We start from the raw sequence: 17,580 nt of genomic DNA, 5'->3' as shown, positions 1-17,580 counted from the left end.
TACAAAACAAGGAGCTCTCTTATTTTTGGTAAAAGGAATCGGTGGGTTTTGACTGGTTGAAAAGTTGAGTCAACTTTCAAAATTCTAATTCCCTTATCACATCAAAATTTTAACTTTATCAAAATTTCTCTCTTCTTTAAAAAGTTTTAAAGTGAAATTAGATGAACGCATATTTACTTACGGTTAATATAAAAATAGTTATAATAATAAAATTAGACACTGAAACAATATTATAGTTTAAGATAAAAAAATAAATTAAATACATCACACTGTTCATCCAAATCTATACTTAAATTAATAATATCCAAAATTCTTAATTAATAATAACGCAAAACTCTTCATAGAAGTCTAATAAAATTCTAATATCTCACACACATACATATATATATATATATATCCTATTGAATAATAATAATAACACAAACACACGCACAAATCAATAATCGTAAAAAAGGTAAATTTTCATTTTAATCCTTAAAACAAAATTCAAATTCAATTTAGACCTTATAGCAAACTAAAATTTTAACTTAACCATGAAATTAAGTTAAAAATTCAAATAAACCCATATTCCAAAAAATTTACTGAAAATATAAATTTTAATCCTTTCATCCAAAAATTTTAACTGAACTTATGGTGCAAAATCCAAAATCGAAATTTTTGGGCTGTTACAGTTGGTCCCAACGATTAAAACACCAACAGTCCTGATTTTGTAACAATTTTGTGGATGGTCGATGATTTTGCAGGGACGCTGCCATGCAAGCAAAAAGTATTATCTATTCATTACTCCAACAAATGTTTCTTTATCTCTATGGTAGAGCACGCTTTTTGCTTGCGTGGCCGATGATGGTAGGGGTGTAATCAAGCTGAGCTGAGCTCGACTCGAAATTCAGAGCTCAATATTTAGTTTGATCTCGATCAAATATCTATTTTTAAATTCAAACTCAACTTGAGATATAATTAAACTATTCGAGTTCGAGCTCAAGCTCACTTTAATAATTAAGTTTAAGATTAATAATATGAAAATATGAAAAGCTCGATAAGGCTCGAGAGCCATTTGAGTCAAGTATTTTTAAACTCGAATTCTACTCAATTGATAGTTTGAGCTACTCAAGCTTGGGCTTGGCTCAATAATTATTGAACCGAGTTTGAATTTTTTTTTAGTCGAGCTCAAATAGCTTACAAGTACTAGTGTGCAAAAGCAACCTATTTTCCTCAACAATAAAAAATAGCCTAAATTAAAAAAAAACCAACTTTTTAACTATTTTTTCCTTAAAAGTATTTTAGGATGTCATATAATATGTGTAACTTCTTTCCTTCAATATAATATTATGTTATTTATTTATGCGGTTAGTATTTGATATATTAGTAATATATTTTTTATATTACACAAGCACAAATAACTTTAAAAATTTACCATATATTTTTTAATATTTTACTATACTTTTATCTAATATTCATCAATCCTAACTTCAAATTATATATACATAAGATACAAAGGAGTGAAATATATATGTATATATATTTCGTTTCCTAAGAGAGGTGGAAAGGTGATAGACACAAGTAGGGGAATAAAGTATAAACCAACACGTAGTGGTTAGGGAGATGAAAGTAGATAGGCCTAGAAAGGGTGGCAATGGCTAACTGGGGCCATTCAATACATTAAACTAACACCAAGAAAACAACGTACACAACGACATGTAATGTAAGGGCAAGACAAAGGACAGCCGCTACCTTGCAACTTGAACTAAAGACGGCTCTTAAAATTAAAACTTAAAAAAGGAGAGGAGCATGTGAGTTTGGTTTTTGATGAAATAAAAAAGAAAATTTACAGCCAACCAAGAATTTTTCAGCTAACTCTTGACACACATTTCTTTTCTTTTTCTTTGGTTTGATTTTGGGAGGCTGACAATAATTCAGCAACACTGTACATAGGGAAAAGAGAAAAAGGTTAAAATATATAGATAGATAATATATTAGAAACATATCGGTAACATTGGTAAAAAGATAGAGATAGAGATAGAGAGAGTTTATATGGAAATGCAAAGAACCGCAAAGAGAGCTGAAGACAGTAGAAAAAGAAGGAAGAAAAGTTTCATTGATTAAGATATGGGTTTTTTATTCTTTTGCTCTTTCTTTGTGTTTTAGATTGTTGGGTTTGGGTTTGAGTTTTTGAGCTGTGTTTGATCATCAGGAATTTTACTGGTATGTTATTTCTGCTTTGTGAATTTCATTTTTTTTATATAGGAATGGTCAAATTTATTGGCTTTTATTGTTTTCTGAATCCTGTATCCTTCAAAGCTGGATTTTTTTTTGAAGTTGTATAGTTTTCTTAATATATTTTATTTGATTGGTTTAGAAGATGAAGAGAAAAGAGCTGAAAGTTTTCTCAAAATCTCTTCATCTGAATGTAGAAATCAACAAAAACCCAAACCCATATTATGATTGGGGTTTTGTTGTGGTTTAAAATAAAGATTTATGATTCTTTGTATTTGGGGTTTAGTTCTTTTTTCCAATTACCATTGCTTTGATGTGATTGATTGTTGTTGGATTGTTTGTTCTGTTGGTAGATTGGCAATAGTATATATTATTTGGAAATATTCCTATATGCAAAGAATTTATTCTGAGAATTTCCTTTTTGTTCTTAGCTTCTTGTCTGTGGAAATGCTTGGGAACAGGATTGGTGGCCATAATAAGTAGAAATTCTGGTGTTTTCCAATTATATATATATATACACACACACACAATGTCTCTATTCTTTCACATTTTCTTCCATCATTGGCTGATTCTTGGCACTGTGTGCAGGATGATATATGAGAGTCTGGCAAAGCATGGGCTACCTATTTCTCTTTCCTTGCCAGGCTGCTAGGATGGAGTTAGATATTGTGTTCAACCTTTCTGCTCCGATTCTGAATTCAGGTGCACAATTTGGTGAAATAGCTGCTGGAATAGGGGTGGGTTTAGTTGATAGTTAATGATACTTGTGCCATATACACAAAAATGCAGTAGTTGACCTTGTTTTTTTATCCTTTTTTTATTTTCATCTATGAATTTTATTAGTTTTATGATAACATAGGGCAACTTGAATTCCATTGTTGCTTTAGTAAGTCAAGCATTCATGTATATCCATAAAGAATAAAGTGCTCAAGAGTCGAGAACAAAGTAACTGCGAAGGTCTTTGAATTTTGGAGACGGATAGCTAAAAATGGGGTTGCCTCAAGTCTCCTCTAGTGGTGTTGCCGAGGAAGTGGCTGCATCGCTGTGCACATTTGTGCAGACCCCACACAGGATTGTTGGTGCGAGCAACTGTGATTTAATAAGGATGCCTGGAGGAAATCAAATTCAGGTGGATTTGCCTCGTTCAGCTTTTGGAGATCTGCAAATAAAAACCACTGGGGAGCTTCAAAAGGAACGCGAAACATTGAATGTGAATAAAGATGGTAGATCCAACATTTATAAGCTGAAAATCGGTACTGTGGAACAAAATGGCTGGCTCACTCATAAAAATGGGAAGAATATTCAGGCACCTGTTCCTAGAATTCTCGGTTTTGAAGCAAGGGCATTGCATTCTCAAGTCGATGTGTTCAATGGAGTCCAAACTTCCACTGTTGTTAGCATAAACAGTAATGTAGCTGAGTCTAATGGCTCAGTTGCAAGGAAGCGCTTATTGTCTCCTTTGAGTGGAATGCTCGGCCCTGATCAATTTAACCATGATGCTCTGGATATCGGTGGTGGTATCAGCCAAAGTGGTTTCGACAGCGGAACTAAAAGCTGCAGTATTTATGTGTCACAAGAGCATAAAAAGGCCCATGTTAGCAACTCTAGTTCTTTAGACCTTGCAATCTGTTCTACATCTTGTTTTCAGGAATGGAAGAATTCACTTGTTGATAATTCTCAAGCAAACTCAGTGGTCCTCTCTGATGTTCCTCTAATTAAGAATAAGGAGCTGCAATATGGCAGTCATCTTGTACCTTCTTCCGGAGGGCTAAGTTATTTTGGAGAAACAAATAAAAGAAGGAACCAGACACCGGCTATCACAATTCCTATTAAGAAGGCAGGCTCACCTCCCTTATCTTTGTCTCCTCTTGGTCCAAAATCTATTGAAAGAACAAAATATGCTGAAGGATGCAAGGATATGGCGGAACAGTTAGATGATGATTATATGACATTCAAGGAGCTGGAGCAATCTCTTAATGGGACAGTATCTGTTCAGACAGATGAAGATTTCAGATTGTATGGTAAATCATTTCATCATTTTGATGATTTGCAGAATAAGTCTGATCCATGTTCTCCTGATCTTACCTCGGAAACTGCTTTGAAATGGGGCCAGAACTTGAATCATGCTCCTAAAAGCGGCAAATTGGTTAGAAGTCTTAGTAGTGGACCATCTGCTAGAAGGTCCTTGGTTGGTTCATTTGAGGAGTCACTGCTGTCTGGTCGGCTGTTATCCGGAAAAGTTAGGCAGGTTAGCAAAACTGTTGTAGTGCAAGGTGTTGTGTGTGTTTCATCCAAAGACTCTGCCTAAACTCACGATGTATTTTTACTTCATTTTTTTGGTTACTTGTATGCAGAGAATTGATGGTTTCCTCGCTATTCTCAGTATCGCGGGTGGGAATTTCTCTCCGCAATCACAGAAACTTCCATTTGCAGTAACTAGTGTTGAAGGAGATAACTACTTGCTCTATTATTCATCAATTGATCTTGCTAGGCATACCTCCACAAACAAGTCTAGAGGCCCACAAATGAAACGGAGCCTGAGCATTGACAATTCACAAGCTGAAAAGAGTCGCCTTCGTGTACCTATGAAGGGGCGGATACAATTGGTAATGTTACTTAGCATTGAGAACCTTCCCAATCAATTTATCATCTTATTTTCAAATACTGTCGGTTAATGGCCGTCTGATGATGCATCAATTATTTGATCTATAACATTTTACAGGCTTCCTAGGTGTTGATTAAAGGTTATTATGTAGGCTTATTATACCAGCTGGTAGTATAGCTTGACAGTCATGAGTAACTTGCAATTTGGTGTTCACAGGTGTTGAGCAATCCAGAAAAGACACCTATTCACACTTTCCTTTGTAACTACGATCTGACCGACATGCCTGCTGGTACGAAGGTACATTGTAGAGATAAATAACCTTTGAATTACTTAAAAACTTTACTATTATGAACTGATACTGTATAATCACCCTTCTCTCTTTCTGGCACTTTATATCCGTGTTTTAACAACAGACATTTATGCGCCAAAGGATTACTTTGGCACCTGCTGCTGCAACTAACATGCCAGGAAAAGAAAACCGCAAATGCACCGAGACAAAAACGGATCCTAATACCGGAATATTACATACTCCTAGATATCCTGAACGGGATATGAAAGATATAGAAAGTGACTTAGACAGTGGTTCCGGAGTTTTTAACATCCGTAACAAAGAAAGCAGTTCATCAGACAATAGCAATGTGAGTTTAAACAAACTTGTACATAGCTCATCAAGGGTCAATGAGAGTAGTGTCGGTTCTGGTGTTCTTCGCTATGCACTTCACCTCCGTTTTTTATGCTCTTCCACCAAGAAATGTTCAAAGGCTGTCCGAAGGTGCAAATCCGATCCTCTGTCTGCACCTGCAGGAAACATGAACATGGAAGGGGAGCGACGCTTCTACTTGTACAATGATATGAGAGTGGTTTTCCCGCAGCGCCAGTCAGATGCTGATGAGGGTCAGGTAAGTTGTGTCTTCTTTTTCGTATTTGCGAAAACATCCATATCTTGTGCATGCAGTGAAGAGAGTTGAGGAACACTGACGGTTTTTTATATTTCTTTGTCTCTAATCCCATAAATTGACATTGCAGCTACATATGGAGTACGATTTTCCGTCGAATCCAAAGTACTTTGACATCAGCAGCTAAAACATGGCCAAGCTTCACAAGTATTGGCTGTGTTGAGATTTCTGTACATATCTGTGAATATAGTCTGTTTCGTTTAGCCCTTAAAAGTGGCCATTGATTTGTACATAATGAATCAATAATCAAACTATTCCATTTATTCATCATCATCATTTTACTCTTCTCAAAACATGCATCCAAATTAAAGCTTTGACTTTCAGCCATGAATGGTGCAATTGAGATGATGGAATCAAATTCGGAGCTTTTTATGAATAGGGCCATGAATACTGATTTCTATAGAAACTATGGCCTACTATTTGCAACTTTATATAATAATAATAATAATAATAATAAATTTTCAAATAATAATTAAACCAATAAAACTAGTTTTACTTCATACAAAGTAATATTACTCAAAATAATAAATATATATAATATAAAAAAATTTTATTTTGATAATTCAAATATAGTATTAATAAAAAAAATTCCCGTTCATTATTAAAGAATTTGTACAAATTGATACATTGTAATTAAACTCTTTACTATTTAATTTTTATTTTTATTTCTTAATAGTCAATAAATTGATCATAAAAGTTTGTAGGTAATATATAATAATATAATTATAATATATTAGGTTAAATTATATAAATTTATTATTTATAAAATTTTATTTATGAAATATGAAGTTATTTATTGTATAAAGAATTGAATTTTGTTATTTAAAACTAAAGTAACATTTTTTTCATTTTCTTCTTTTTTTAAATGGGAACATAATAATTTAAATATAAAATAATTCAATATAAAATTTAATTTATTTATTATTATATAAATTCATTTAAGAAAAGTATTTTAATTGAATCAGATTATTATTTATGATAAATTTTTTATTTAACCAAATATTTTAGTAAAATCAATTTTTTATAAAATGTGATGAAACTTATAAACAATAAAAAAAAATTAAATAGAAAAGGTAAAGAAAATTAATGAATGAGTGACTAAAATATAATAGTTAATAATATCAGTAACTATTATGTAACTTTTAAAAATTAAATGATTAAAACGTAATTTTAAACAAAGTAAATTTCCCAAATGGGCCAACATGAATTCCAATTTTATGAAAACATCATTGTTCCAACGTCCATAAGTTGAATTACCCTTTCAGCTCACTTCATTCACCGGATTTGGATGGGGATTTTTCACAATTGATCTCATATTCGATCCAGTTTGATTAAAAGATTTTGTAAGTAATTCAGGTTCATCTTACTTAGCCTAAATAAAATTAATTTTATTTAAATTTGGTTATAATATATATATATAACCATATAAATTGTTGGATAAAAGACATGAAAAGAATTGTACCAATGTTAGCTCATTAACAGGTTAGAGGTTTATGAACAATTGGATATTAATGTTTTAAACATATTCCATCTTATTCATATCTATATCTCATTCCCAGTTCTAGATGAGCAATTGGATATTAAGAAGATATGAAATACTATGTTACTCCCATTTTTCATTTTTTGTTGAAGTACTCATATCATGTCCAGTGCATATATGACTAAAGATCCTTCGTATACATGAAAAAATAGTATATATCTGTATCAGACACACATGCAGGCCCAAATCTGAGTACCATAGATGAAACATCATAAAAGCAATATAATTGAAAAACCATTCATGCATCATGCGTAAGCTCCTAAAACAGAGGCACCAAAACTGGCTTTGCCTTTGAATGAAGGTCAAGTAAACCTGACTGGTTTACACTTGACAGGAAATGGATAAGTCCATTCACACAAATCAAACAAGAATCTAACAGGAAAGACAATTCTGAAAACAAAATTGGGTTTTCCTTAAAGAGTTTCTACGTTTCTTCTCACCCCAAGAATTCTTTTCAGTAATACCTATCCACAATTCAAGAATAAACAAAAACACAGTTAGAAATCTAATCCTTCTAGCACCAACTCGTAATTCGTTTGTTTCTTTCTTCGTGGTTGACAAAATCATATCCTACCTTAAGTAATGTATCGGACTCTAAGAACTGCAAACAATATGTCAAGTAGTATATGAAATGCTGAAGCCTGAAATGACTCCAGTCTTGTCCATACTATCACTGTTTCAGAAGTATGCTAATTACCAAGTTGTGCCAGGCAGAGAGAAGAAAATTAAATGATGAAGGTTAAATTAGATTCAGATATCCATGTAGAATTTAGGCCGTATAAAGTTGTGAATGTATGCCAACTAAAGATTTACATAACACCATGATAAAACAAGGCAACTCAAAACATCATTGTTGATCCTAAGAACATGGTGAGAGGTAAGTCGAGATGATATGGAAATACATATGTTCAAAAATAGATGCTCAAGTAACAAAAATTTCTACCAAGGGAGCTCAAATATCAATAGCCAGTCTATTGTTGATTCAAAAAAACAGTTTCATAGGAAAGACAGCCAGAGTAAATAAACACCTTGGACATAATGCTTTATTCCTTGATATCAACTTACCATACAAACATGCCATAATCAAGTACCTCACCATACAACAAGAAAAGAAATGAGAAAACCACAAGAATATGATTGAAATTGCTTAATTTTGTCAAGCGCTTTCATGTAACCAAAAGAAAAGTTGATATTGTATCATGTCTTCCATTAAAGTTCTCAACAAATAGTTAGTATTACCTTAACAAAAGCACCATATAAGAACAATGCACTGCAAAAATTGCACCAGATATAAGATTCATATAGTATAACAACAACAACAAAAAAGCCCTATATATTCTCCCACTTCCACTACATTAAAAAAAAAACAGTTAAAACATGAAAAGGTTAATTAGGCTCAAAACTCTTACATTGCAATGGGTGATAAATGTCATGAAAAGCCTTTACTGAGTTTCTGGATTGCGCAGAACAGTTTCCTTCTTGAACCAACTGCATTTATTCCCATATCCTTCAAATCTTCCAATGTCAACAATGGCAAAACTTCATCATCCACTTCATGGATCTCAAAAACCGGGGCATATCTTCCTAAACCCAAACTATTCAACCATATACTAACCCCATCTTCCTCACAAGACGGAGCAGATAAATCGACCCCATCGAAAACCCGGGTCCGAATCGGACATCTTTGGTTATTTCCAGGGTAAAGAACTTCCCTTTCGTTGCCGTCGATACCCAAATTATCCAATGAATGAATTGGACTCTGCTCTTTCATGGGACTTTCCGAGTTCTCCATGTCGAAATTTTCGTTATCTTTGCTGCCACTGTATTTGTCCTCTGTTTCCACATGACTGTTGTTATTGTTGCCATTGGAATCATCGATTTTGGGAACCCAATTGGACCGAGGCCGTTTCGTGGCGGGGCCTCGTTTCGTGGAATCTTTGACTCCCCAGCTACCAATTGAAACGCCATCTAAATTGTTCTGAGCTTCAGTATGGTCATCGAGGGTGTCGTTGGTGGCGTTGAAATCAGTAGTGAGATTGGTAAGGGCGCGAGTTTTGGAAGATTTAAAATTGGGAGAGGCGAGTGAGGGATTTAAGGAAAGGTTGTTGGAGTGGTGTTTCCATTGCTTGGAAGAAGAGGAGGGTCTTCTTACATGAGAATCGTAAGGTTGCTCACCGCCGATGTCGCCTAACCGAACGCTTGGACGTCTCTGGCGTTTCGATCCAACCGTCTCAGATGAAGCTACCGGCAATGGCCCTTCCACTCCGTCTGCTTGCTGTATGTCCGCCATGTTTATTTTACTTCACCTCTCAATTTTGTTTTATTTGTGAAGATTGTGTGGAAGGAAAAGTAGAAGGAGAAGAAAGAGAGGTTTAGTGTTTGGATTGAGAGAAAGTGAAATAAATGAAGAGAAGAAAGAACAGAGTTGAGCTGAAGACACTGTGAGTTGAGATGGTGGCTCAAAATTATATATTCCTACTTTTTGTCCTTACCAATTCTTTTATGGGTAAACTAACTGGTTCGTCACTCAACTCTTAGAACACTTTCATTTTAGTCACTGAAAAGAAAGTTCTTGGTGCTTTGATTTTAGTCACCCAACTATTTTAGTCCCTATGTTATGTCACATTTTTTTAATTAAAATGGTAAAATTTTAATTTTGGTCACAATGCTATACTCAATTTTAAGAATATATAACAGTAGTCAAATTTCAATTTTGGTCTTTGTGCTACGCCTAAATTTAAAATTTAATTTTAATGCTTCAAAATTTTCAAACAATTCGATACCTCAACTTCTACAATATCATTGATTAGTCTAAATACTTTAATTTGATTAAAATGCTTATGTAACTTTTAACAGTTGTAAATACTGTCAAAATTATTTTCCACATTCAAGTCCATTGCAATAACATTTTTGTTACATGACTACTGAATGGGTATTTTTTTAATTTCAAAATATTAAACCAATGAATTTAACAAAAAATTTAATGGTGTTAACAATTGATCTGAATTTTTAAATTTGAAAAATAGAAAGACTAAATTTTTAAAAGTAAAAATATGAAAACTAAATTTCAAACTTACAAAGAGTCCAGAGACTTGGAGTATATTTTAATCTTAAAATATTTACTCTATAATTAACTTAAAGCATGGTACAAACCATACTAGTTGATATAAAATTTGAGTTTTTAAACTTTGTTTGAGCTAGGGAAACTATTATTATTATTGTTTATGCCTGGGCTCAAGCATCTATTTTTGTGATATTTTTTTCAATAAAGAATTTATCAGCACATATAAAAGCTCATTTTATTTATTTTAATGAATGCAATAGTTAAGAATAAGTTTAAAAGAGAGAGGGTATTGTTGCCAAATATTGGTGGCAAAAAGGACATGATAGAAAAAGGGTATTCATTGGTGTTTTTGGAATACCCTTTGTGACCTTAAGGAAAATGGGGGGGCTTGGAATCTAAAAGCTTGGCTCGATTCAATATTGTTTTATTAGTTTGTTAGGGATGGCGATTATTTGCTAATCCAGATTTATTACTTTCACGCGTTTTAAAGGCCAAGTATTATCCTAACACCACTTTTATGGAAGCTAGATTGGGTTATTAGCTTTCTTTACCTTGGCGTAGTATCTGGAGAGCGAGAGGGCTGTTGGAAAGCGGGACAAAATGACATATTTGTAATGACAGCCGAATTCAAATCTGGAAAGATCATTGGCTACCTGGAGAAGGTAATAATATGGTTAGTGCTGGTAAAAGATCTCTTTGTGCAAGATAGAAAGCAATGAAATGTACCTCTAATTTGGGAGATTTTTTATGATGTTGATGCCTTGTGTATCGTCAACATCCCAATTCCTCAAATTGAGATTGATGACATGGTCAGGTAAGCCAAAAGTGGAGTACTCAGTTCGAAGTGGTTACAAAGAATTACAGAGACTTTGCTTTGAAAGTAACAATCCTAATAGGCCTATCTACAAGGCTTTGTGGGGCACTAGAGTTCCCCCAAAAGTAAAGACTATAAATTGGAGTTTTTTAACAACTCTGTTCTTAGCTGTCATAATTTGCAGATTAAAAGGCTCAAGAATACAGCTATTTGCCCGAGATGCGAGGCCTGTGTTAAAACAAACGAGCATATTATCCATGACTGTCCTAGGAGAAATCACAACTAGGATGCTTTGGGGTTGAACAGGCCTGCGGGGAGAGACAATGAAGACTTTAGGTCTTGGTTTATGAGTAGGTTCAAAATCATGAACAATTCAAATCGTTAGCTAACACTTATTGCTATGGGCTATTTGGTTTTCCAAAAACAAATTACATAATTCATCTCACAACTAGAAATGGATATAATAGTGCATACTATTCTTAGAGATAAAAAACTTTTTTTTTCAAACTAATTTTTTGTAGTACAAATTTAATTTAAGACTCTAGAAGAGCTAATATATTGTTGCCTTATACTCAATGTGGTAATGAAACATACTAATCTTTAGTATTAAAAAATTAATTCAAGGATCCATATGAGCTAATATATTGTCATCTGAAGAAGTAAAATGACAATTAATGTATTATGTTCTAATCAATCTTATAGAAATTACTTTGCTTTAAAAAGATATACTATAATGGATATCGTATTAAGACTATGAATGAGGGAAAGATTCATTTCTATTTATTACACTATTATATTGGCTAAAAGTTTGTATAATAAAACTATCGCTTTTCCTCTAGTTCGTACTATGCATACGATGATAAACTAGAAGTTTACTAGTCAAAATAAGTTACTTGACATTACCAATTAGACCATATCAATCAATAATGACACAACAGATTAAAGTTTACATGACTATTTATTAAAGAACCTAAAAATTATCCATTCTAAAGATTTTTCAAGTGCTTTTTGTTCTCAAAGAATAAGATTTATCAACAACCTCATCATCAAAAATTGAGATTGGATCTTTTAAATTTTTTAAAGAAATATGAATTCATTTACCCAATAAGTGGATGTTTTGATATAATTTTGATATATGTTTCATCTACAAAATAATCATTTGCAAGTTATCAACTCACAACCTGTTATTGGGAGATTACTTGTTTAATAATTAGTTTCAAATTTGAAAGTTTTAAATTATGCAATTGAGACAATTCTTACTGATGGTGAGTTTATTGTTGAAATATGTAAACCCATATATTTTGGGATATATTTTAAATTTATTTAGATAGATAAATCTTATTTAGGTAGATAAATCTTATAGATATTCTAGGAATATTTTATTTTATCTTTTAGTAGTTTATTAGAATAAGGGGATTATTTTCTTTTTATCTTTTAGTAGTTTATTAGAATAAAAGAATTATTTTCCCAATTAGGTTAGGGCTTTTTTCTCTATTTAAGTTTAGTTCTTTAGTTAATAAATATAGAACAGTTTTATTAAATGCTCTCTTGAAAACTTTCATGGCATCTGAGCTAGTTTAAATCTCTAGTAACATCATGGTTAAAACAGCCTTCACTGGAGATAAGAGATCCAACAATCAAACAAAAGAAGAAAGTTCTATCGTTGAAACAACTACCGAGAGTACAATGATTGAAGGGACAAATGTGTCTCACCTTTCTTTTCAACTAACATCTCACAAGCTGAATGGCAAGAATTATCTGGAATGGTCGCAGTCCATAAAATTAGCAATTGATGGCCATGACAAGCTAGGTCATTTAACTAGAGAAGTCAAGCACCCACAGGTGGGCGATCCAAAGATGAGTAAGTGGAGGTTAGAAAATTCTATGATAATTAAGTGACTTAATTCCATGGAAGCATCTATAGGTAAACCTTTTTCTTTTGCTCTTGACTGTTAAAGATGTTTGGGACGCTGTGAAAGACACCTATTCAGATTTAGAAACGCTTCATAGATCTTTGAGTTAAAAATAAAACTCTAGAAAGCTAGATAATGGGGAAATGAAGTTACTTTTTATTATAACGAGATGATGTCTATTAATTAGCAAGAGTTGGATTAGTGTTATAATGATGAATGTGAGTGTCCCGGAGATGGTGTAAAAGCTGTGAAAAAGAAGAGAATGAATGAGCTTATTTGTTTCTGGCTGGTTTAAATAAAGAATTTCATGAAGTGAGATCTCGGATCTTAGTAAAAAAATCGCTTCCAAAATCCTGTGAGATTTTTCTGAGGTTAGAAGAGAGGAGACAATGAGAAAAGTAATGTTAAGGCCAGGGTTTAAAGCTAATAATGATAATTCTGCTCTTGTAACTATTAAAAAAATGATGATAGTGAAAAAAGAAAAAACATTGGCACACTCGAGAAACGTGTTGAAAGCTCCATGAAAAATCAACGAATGGAAGAAAGAGTGGCAATAGTCGTGGTTCGCAATCAGGGAATAGTAGAGCTTTCTAAACAACTAATGAACATTATGAGGGCCAAAGTTCTTTGGAAGGGCCTCCATTCATTAAGGAACAATTAGAGCATCTACACAAGCTTTTTCGATCACCACAGTTTTGGATGAATTCTTCTGTTCCTAACTTATCCAATAATCCTTCTTCCTCCTTTGCCCAATTAGGTACTGATTTTTCTATTTTTTTTAGTGTCAAGCCTTGTAAAACAAACACATGGTTCATTGATTCTGGAGCTAGTGATCACATGACTAGTAGTCATTTTCTTTTTTCAACTTACACACCTTGTGTAGGAAACAAAAAGATCAAAGTAGTAGATGGGCCGTTCTCGACAATTACCGAGAAAGGCACTGTTAAAATTTCGTCTTCCTTGGTTTTTCATGATGTTTACATATGACAAATCTAGCTTGTAATCTTATATCGGCTAGTAAATTATCCTAATCCTCGAATTGTCATGTTATATTTGACTCCTCTATGTGTAAATTTCAAGACATGGTCTCGGAGAGGATGATTGGCAATGCTAAAGAATCTAGTGTAATTTACTTTCTTGACGACGACCATCTAAGTCAACAACAACTACTTTATGTTTAAATTCTATTTCTGGTTTTGATAAGGTTATGATTTGGCATTATAGGCTTGGGCATCCTAATTTTTACTATTTAAAATATTTGTTACTTGATCTATTTAAAAATAAAAGTCTTTCTCTATATCACTGTGAATTTTGTGAATTAGCTAAACATCATTGGTCATTCTTTCCACCTAAAAAATATAAAAGCTTCCAAACCTTTTTCGTTAATTCATAGTGATGTTTGGGGACCTTCAAGAGTCTCAACTTTTTCAAGAAAACGTTGGTTTGCCACATTTATTGATGATCATACTTGTATTTGTTGGGTGTTTATATTAAAAGATAAGTCTGAAGTTAAAAATGTGTTTCAATCTTTTTATGCTATGGCGAAAACACAATTTGGTGTGAAAATAAAAGTATTTCGAAGTGACAATGGTGGGGAATTTTTTAGTGACCAATTAGGTGTTTTCTTAACCAAACATGGAATAGTCCACCAAAGCTCTTATACAAATACACCACAACAAAATAGGATTGCAGAAAGAAAGAATCGACATCTTTTGGAAGTAACTAGAGCCTTGATATTCACTAGTCAGGTACCACGTTATCCTTGGGGCGAAGCCTTGTTAATAGCTATATATCTCATTAATAGAATGCCCAGTAAAACTCTAAACTATAGAACTCATTTTCGTCTTTTTAAGGATAACTTTCCTAACTCTAAATTGATTATAGATTTATTCCTCTGAGTTTTTGGGTGTAGTGTTTTTGTTCATCTTCACAACCAAGGTAAAATAGATCCTAGAGCAAAAAAATGTGTCTTTGTTGGCTATGCTTATAATAAAAAGGGTTACAAATGTTATGATCCAATTGATAGGAAGATTATTGTTACCATGGATATCATATTTGTTGAAACGCAATCTTATTTTAATTCTAATCTTCAATGAGGGAATTATAGTAAGGAAGATTCTATAATTGATCAAAAAAATATTAGGAATATACAATATAGGGATTCTAATAACGAGGAAGGCAATTTTATGATTAACACAGAAATTAATGATGTTAATGTTGTTAATAAAAATGAGTATGAAGGTGTAGAGTCTGATAATGAGAATAAAGAACAAACAAAGGAGTTAATTGTTTACTCAAGAAGAAACCGAAATTAAAAAAGTGGAATCCACCAGATTCATCACCAAGAATCCGACCTGCAAGATCTTGTCAAAAGTCCAGGTAAAGCTCATAATCTAGTCAATGAATTTTTTGATTTAGATATTCCAATTGCTAAAAGAAAATGTGTTAGAAATGTTGTCAAATATCCCATGTATAACTTTGTATCCTATAAACACTACACCAAAACAGGCTTTTAGTGGTGTTTTTAGCGGCGTTTGGACAAAAAATACCACTAAAAATAAGCATTAGCGACACTTTTATAGAAATGCCGCTAAACGCCGCTAAAAATAAGCATTAGCGACTTTTTTTGAAAAGCGCCGCAAAAAGCCTAAGCCTAACGACACCGTTTTCTAAGTTTTTGAGGCCTTTAGCGGCGTTTTAGAAAAAGCGCCGCTAATGCTGGCGCCTTTAGCTGCGTTTTTGACGAAGCGCCACTAATGCTCGGGCCTTTAGCAGCGTTTTTGACGAAGAGCCGCTAATGCTCGGGCCTTTAGCGGCGTTTGTGAAGAAGCGCCGCTAATGCTAGGGCCTTTAGCGGCGTTTTTGAAAAAGCGCCGCTAATGCTCGGGCCTTTTAGCGGCGTTTTTGAAGAAGCGCCGCTAATTCTCGGGCCTTTAGCGGCGTTTTTGACGAAGCGCTGCTAATGCTCTGGCCTTTAGCGGTGTTTTTGAAAAAGCGCCGCTAATGCTCCGGTCTTTAGCTGCGTTTTTTGAAGAAGCGCCGCTAATGCTCCAGTCTTTAGCGGCGTTTTTGAAAAAGCGCCGCTAATAATAATAAAATCTAAAACCATTTCAATTATCTCATTCTTTGATATATTCTCAAGAAATGTTTCAATTATATATTTTTTATTATAAGTTGAAAAAATTGATATTTCGTTGTATTTATTATATATGATAACAAATTTACATTTAAATGATAACAAATTATATTGTTTAATACAAAATGTTTTTATTAAAGAGAAGTCCTAACTCCTAACTATTTATTATTATTTTTCAATCGCAGTTTATTTAAACTACTTTACTAGAAAATATATTAAATTATGAGTAAAATAAAATATCATAAAACTTAAATTGTTGTGTTGTAAAGAATAAAAAATAGAATAATTTTTTTTAAGAATAATAAATTTTGATAGTTCGATTAAATAATTCAAATAAGGTAATATAAAACACCAAATATCGTGATAAATAATATTATATATTGATAATTTTATCACCAAAAATAATTTTATATTTAGTTAATCAAACATGAACACAACAATGACCTAATAGTACCTACTCAAGAGTAAGAACTGAAAATGAATGAAAAGGGACAAATGAGGTTGTTACTTGGTCTAATACCCACTATAAGTAATGAATAGGGTTTAGGGTCTATATTAATTAATGTGTTAATTTATATATTAAATAAGGTTTAGGGGTTAGGGGTTAGAGGTTATGGGCTGGGGTTTATGGGTTTAGGGTTTTAAGGTTCAAGGTTAAGGGTTCAGGGTTTAGGATTTAAGGGTTAATGGTCGGGTTAGAGTATAGTATTTGATTTAATTTCTGTTTTTTAAATTATATATTAAATAATAAGGATTAGTAGTTAGTGGTTAGTGGTTAATTGGGGTAATTAGGGTTATGAGTTTGAGATTAGAGGTTCAGAGTTAGAGATTTAGGGTTTAGATATTCGGGGTTGAGTTAGGGTTTAAGGTTTAGGGTAATTAGTATTTTTTAATTTATATATTAAATAAGTTTTTATATAAGTGAAAAAGATATAAAAAAATTGTAAACATTATTAATTTTTATATAAGTTTTTATACTAATTGAATATAAAAAATTGAGATTTGGCGGCGTTTATAGCAAAAAACGCCGCTAATATACATTCGAATTTTTAAAAACAGTGCCGTTTCATTAGAATAATTGAATTTTATAGTGGCGTTTAAGCCAAAAATCGCCGCAAATTTATGTCCTAAATTTTCTATACGGCGTCGTTTAATTTGAGGAATAAAAATTTTATACCGGCGTTTTTCCATATGATTTTTAATATGTCAAAACGATGCCATTTTCGTAAAGAATGAAATATTTTTGTGGCGTTTTACTGAAAGCGCCGTAAGTATAAAGAGCATTTTATCAATGCGGCGCCTTTTATGTCCTGGATTGAAATATTTTAGTGGCGTTTT

At 32.7% G+C, this 17,580-nt stretch overlaps 2 protein-coding genes across 10 annotated transcripts; one reads left to right on the top strand and one right to left on the bottom strand.

The window, feature by feature from the left end:
* The first annotated feature begins 1,757 nt into the window (after positions 1-1,757).
* Positions 1,758-6,042, top strand: LOC107949612 (uncharacterized). Of its 5 annotated transcripts, none has more exons than XM_041090202.1 (8): positions 1,758-2,202; positions 2,803-2,916; positions 3,102-4,462; positions 4,569-4,820; positions 5,036-5,116; positions 5,233-5,457; positions 5,569-5,718; positions 5,846-6,042. In XM_041090202.1, exons 3-8 carry the CDS (start codon positions 3,203-3,205, stop codon positions 5,900-5,902), a joined length of 2,025 nt encoding a protein of 674 aa, XP_040946136.1. In that variant the 5' UTR covers positions 1,758-2,202; positions 2,803-2,916; positions 3,102-3,202; the 3' UTR covers positions 5,903-6,042. The 5 variants fall into 5 exon arrangements, with proteins under 5 accessions (XP_040946136.1, XP_040946135.1, XP_016739829.2 ...); XM_041090201.1 differs by adding an exon at positions 2,646-2,693 and having other exon boundaries at positions 5,233-5,718; XM_016884340.2 differs by having other exon boundaries at positions 5,233-5,718.
* A 1,475-nt stretch (positions 6,043-7,517) lies between these two features.
* LOC107949613 (protein bicaudal C homolog 1-A) lies at positions 7,518-9,776 on the bottom strand. 5 transcript variants are annotated; one of them, XR_001697818.2, is made up of 4 exons: positions 8,725-9,776; positions 8,555-8,585; positions 7,890-7,988; positions 7,518-7,779 (listed from the first exon to the last, which is right to left on the bottom strand). XR_001697818.2 is itself a non-coding variant. In XM_016884343.2 (2 exons), exon 1 carries the CDS (start codon positions 9,603-9,605, stop codon positions 8,745-8,747), a length of 861 nt encoding a protein of 286 aa, XP_016739832.1. In that variant the 5' UTR covers positions 9,606-9,776; the 3' UTR covers positions 7,518-7,779; positions 8,725-8,744. The 5 variants fall into 5 exon arrangements, 2 of the variants coding, with proteins under 2 accessions (XP_016739832.1, XP_016739831.1); XR_001697817.2 differs by lacking the exon at positions 8,555-8,585; XR_005911385.1 differs by having other exon boundaries at positions 8,555-9,775.
* Between the last annotated feature and the right edge of the window lie 7,804 nt (positions 9,777-17,580).

Source organism: Gossypium hirsutum, chromosome D03, assembly GCF_007990345.1.
Source record: "Gossypium hirsutum isolate 1008001.06 chromosome D03, Gossypium_hirsutum_v2.1, whole genome shotgun sequence".
Classification (NCBI taxonomy): Eukaryota; Viridiplantae; Streptophyta; class Magnoliopsida; order Malvales; family Malvaceae; genus Gossypium; species Gossypium hirsutum.
Note: the sequence above shows the minus strand (reverse complement) of the source record. Positions and strands in the feature narration are given on the sequence as shown.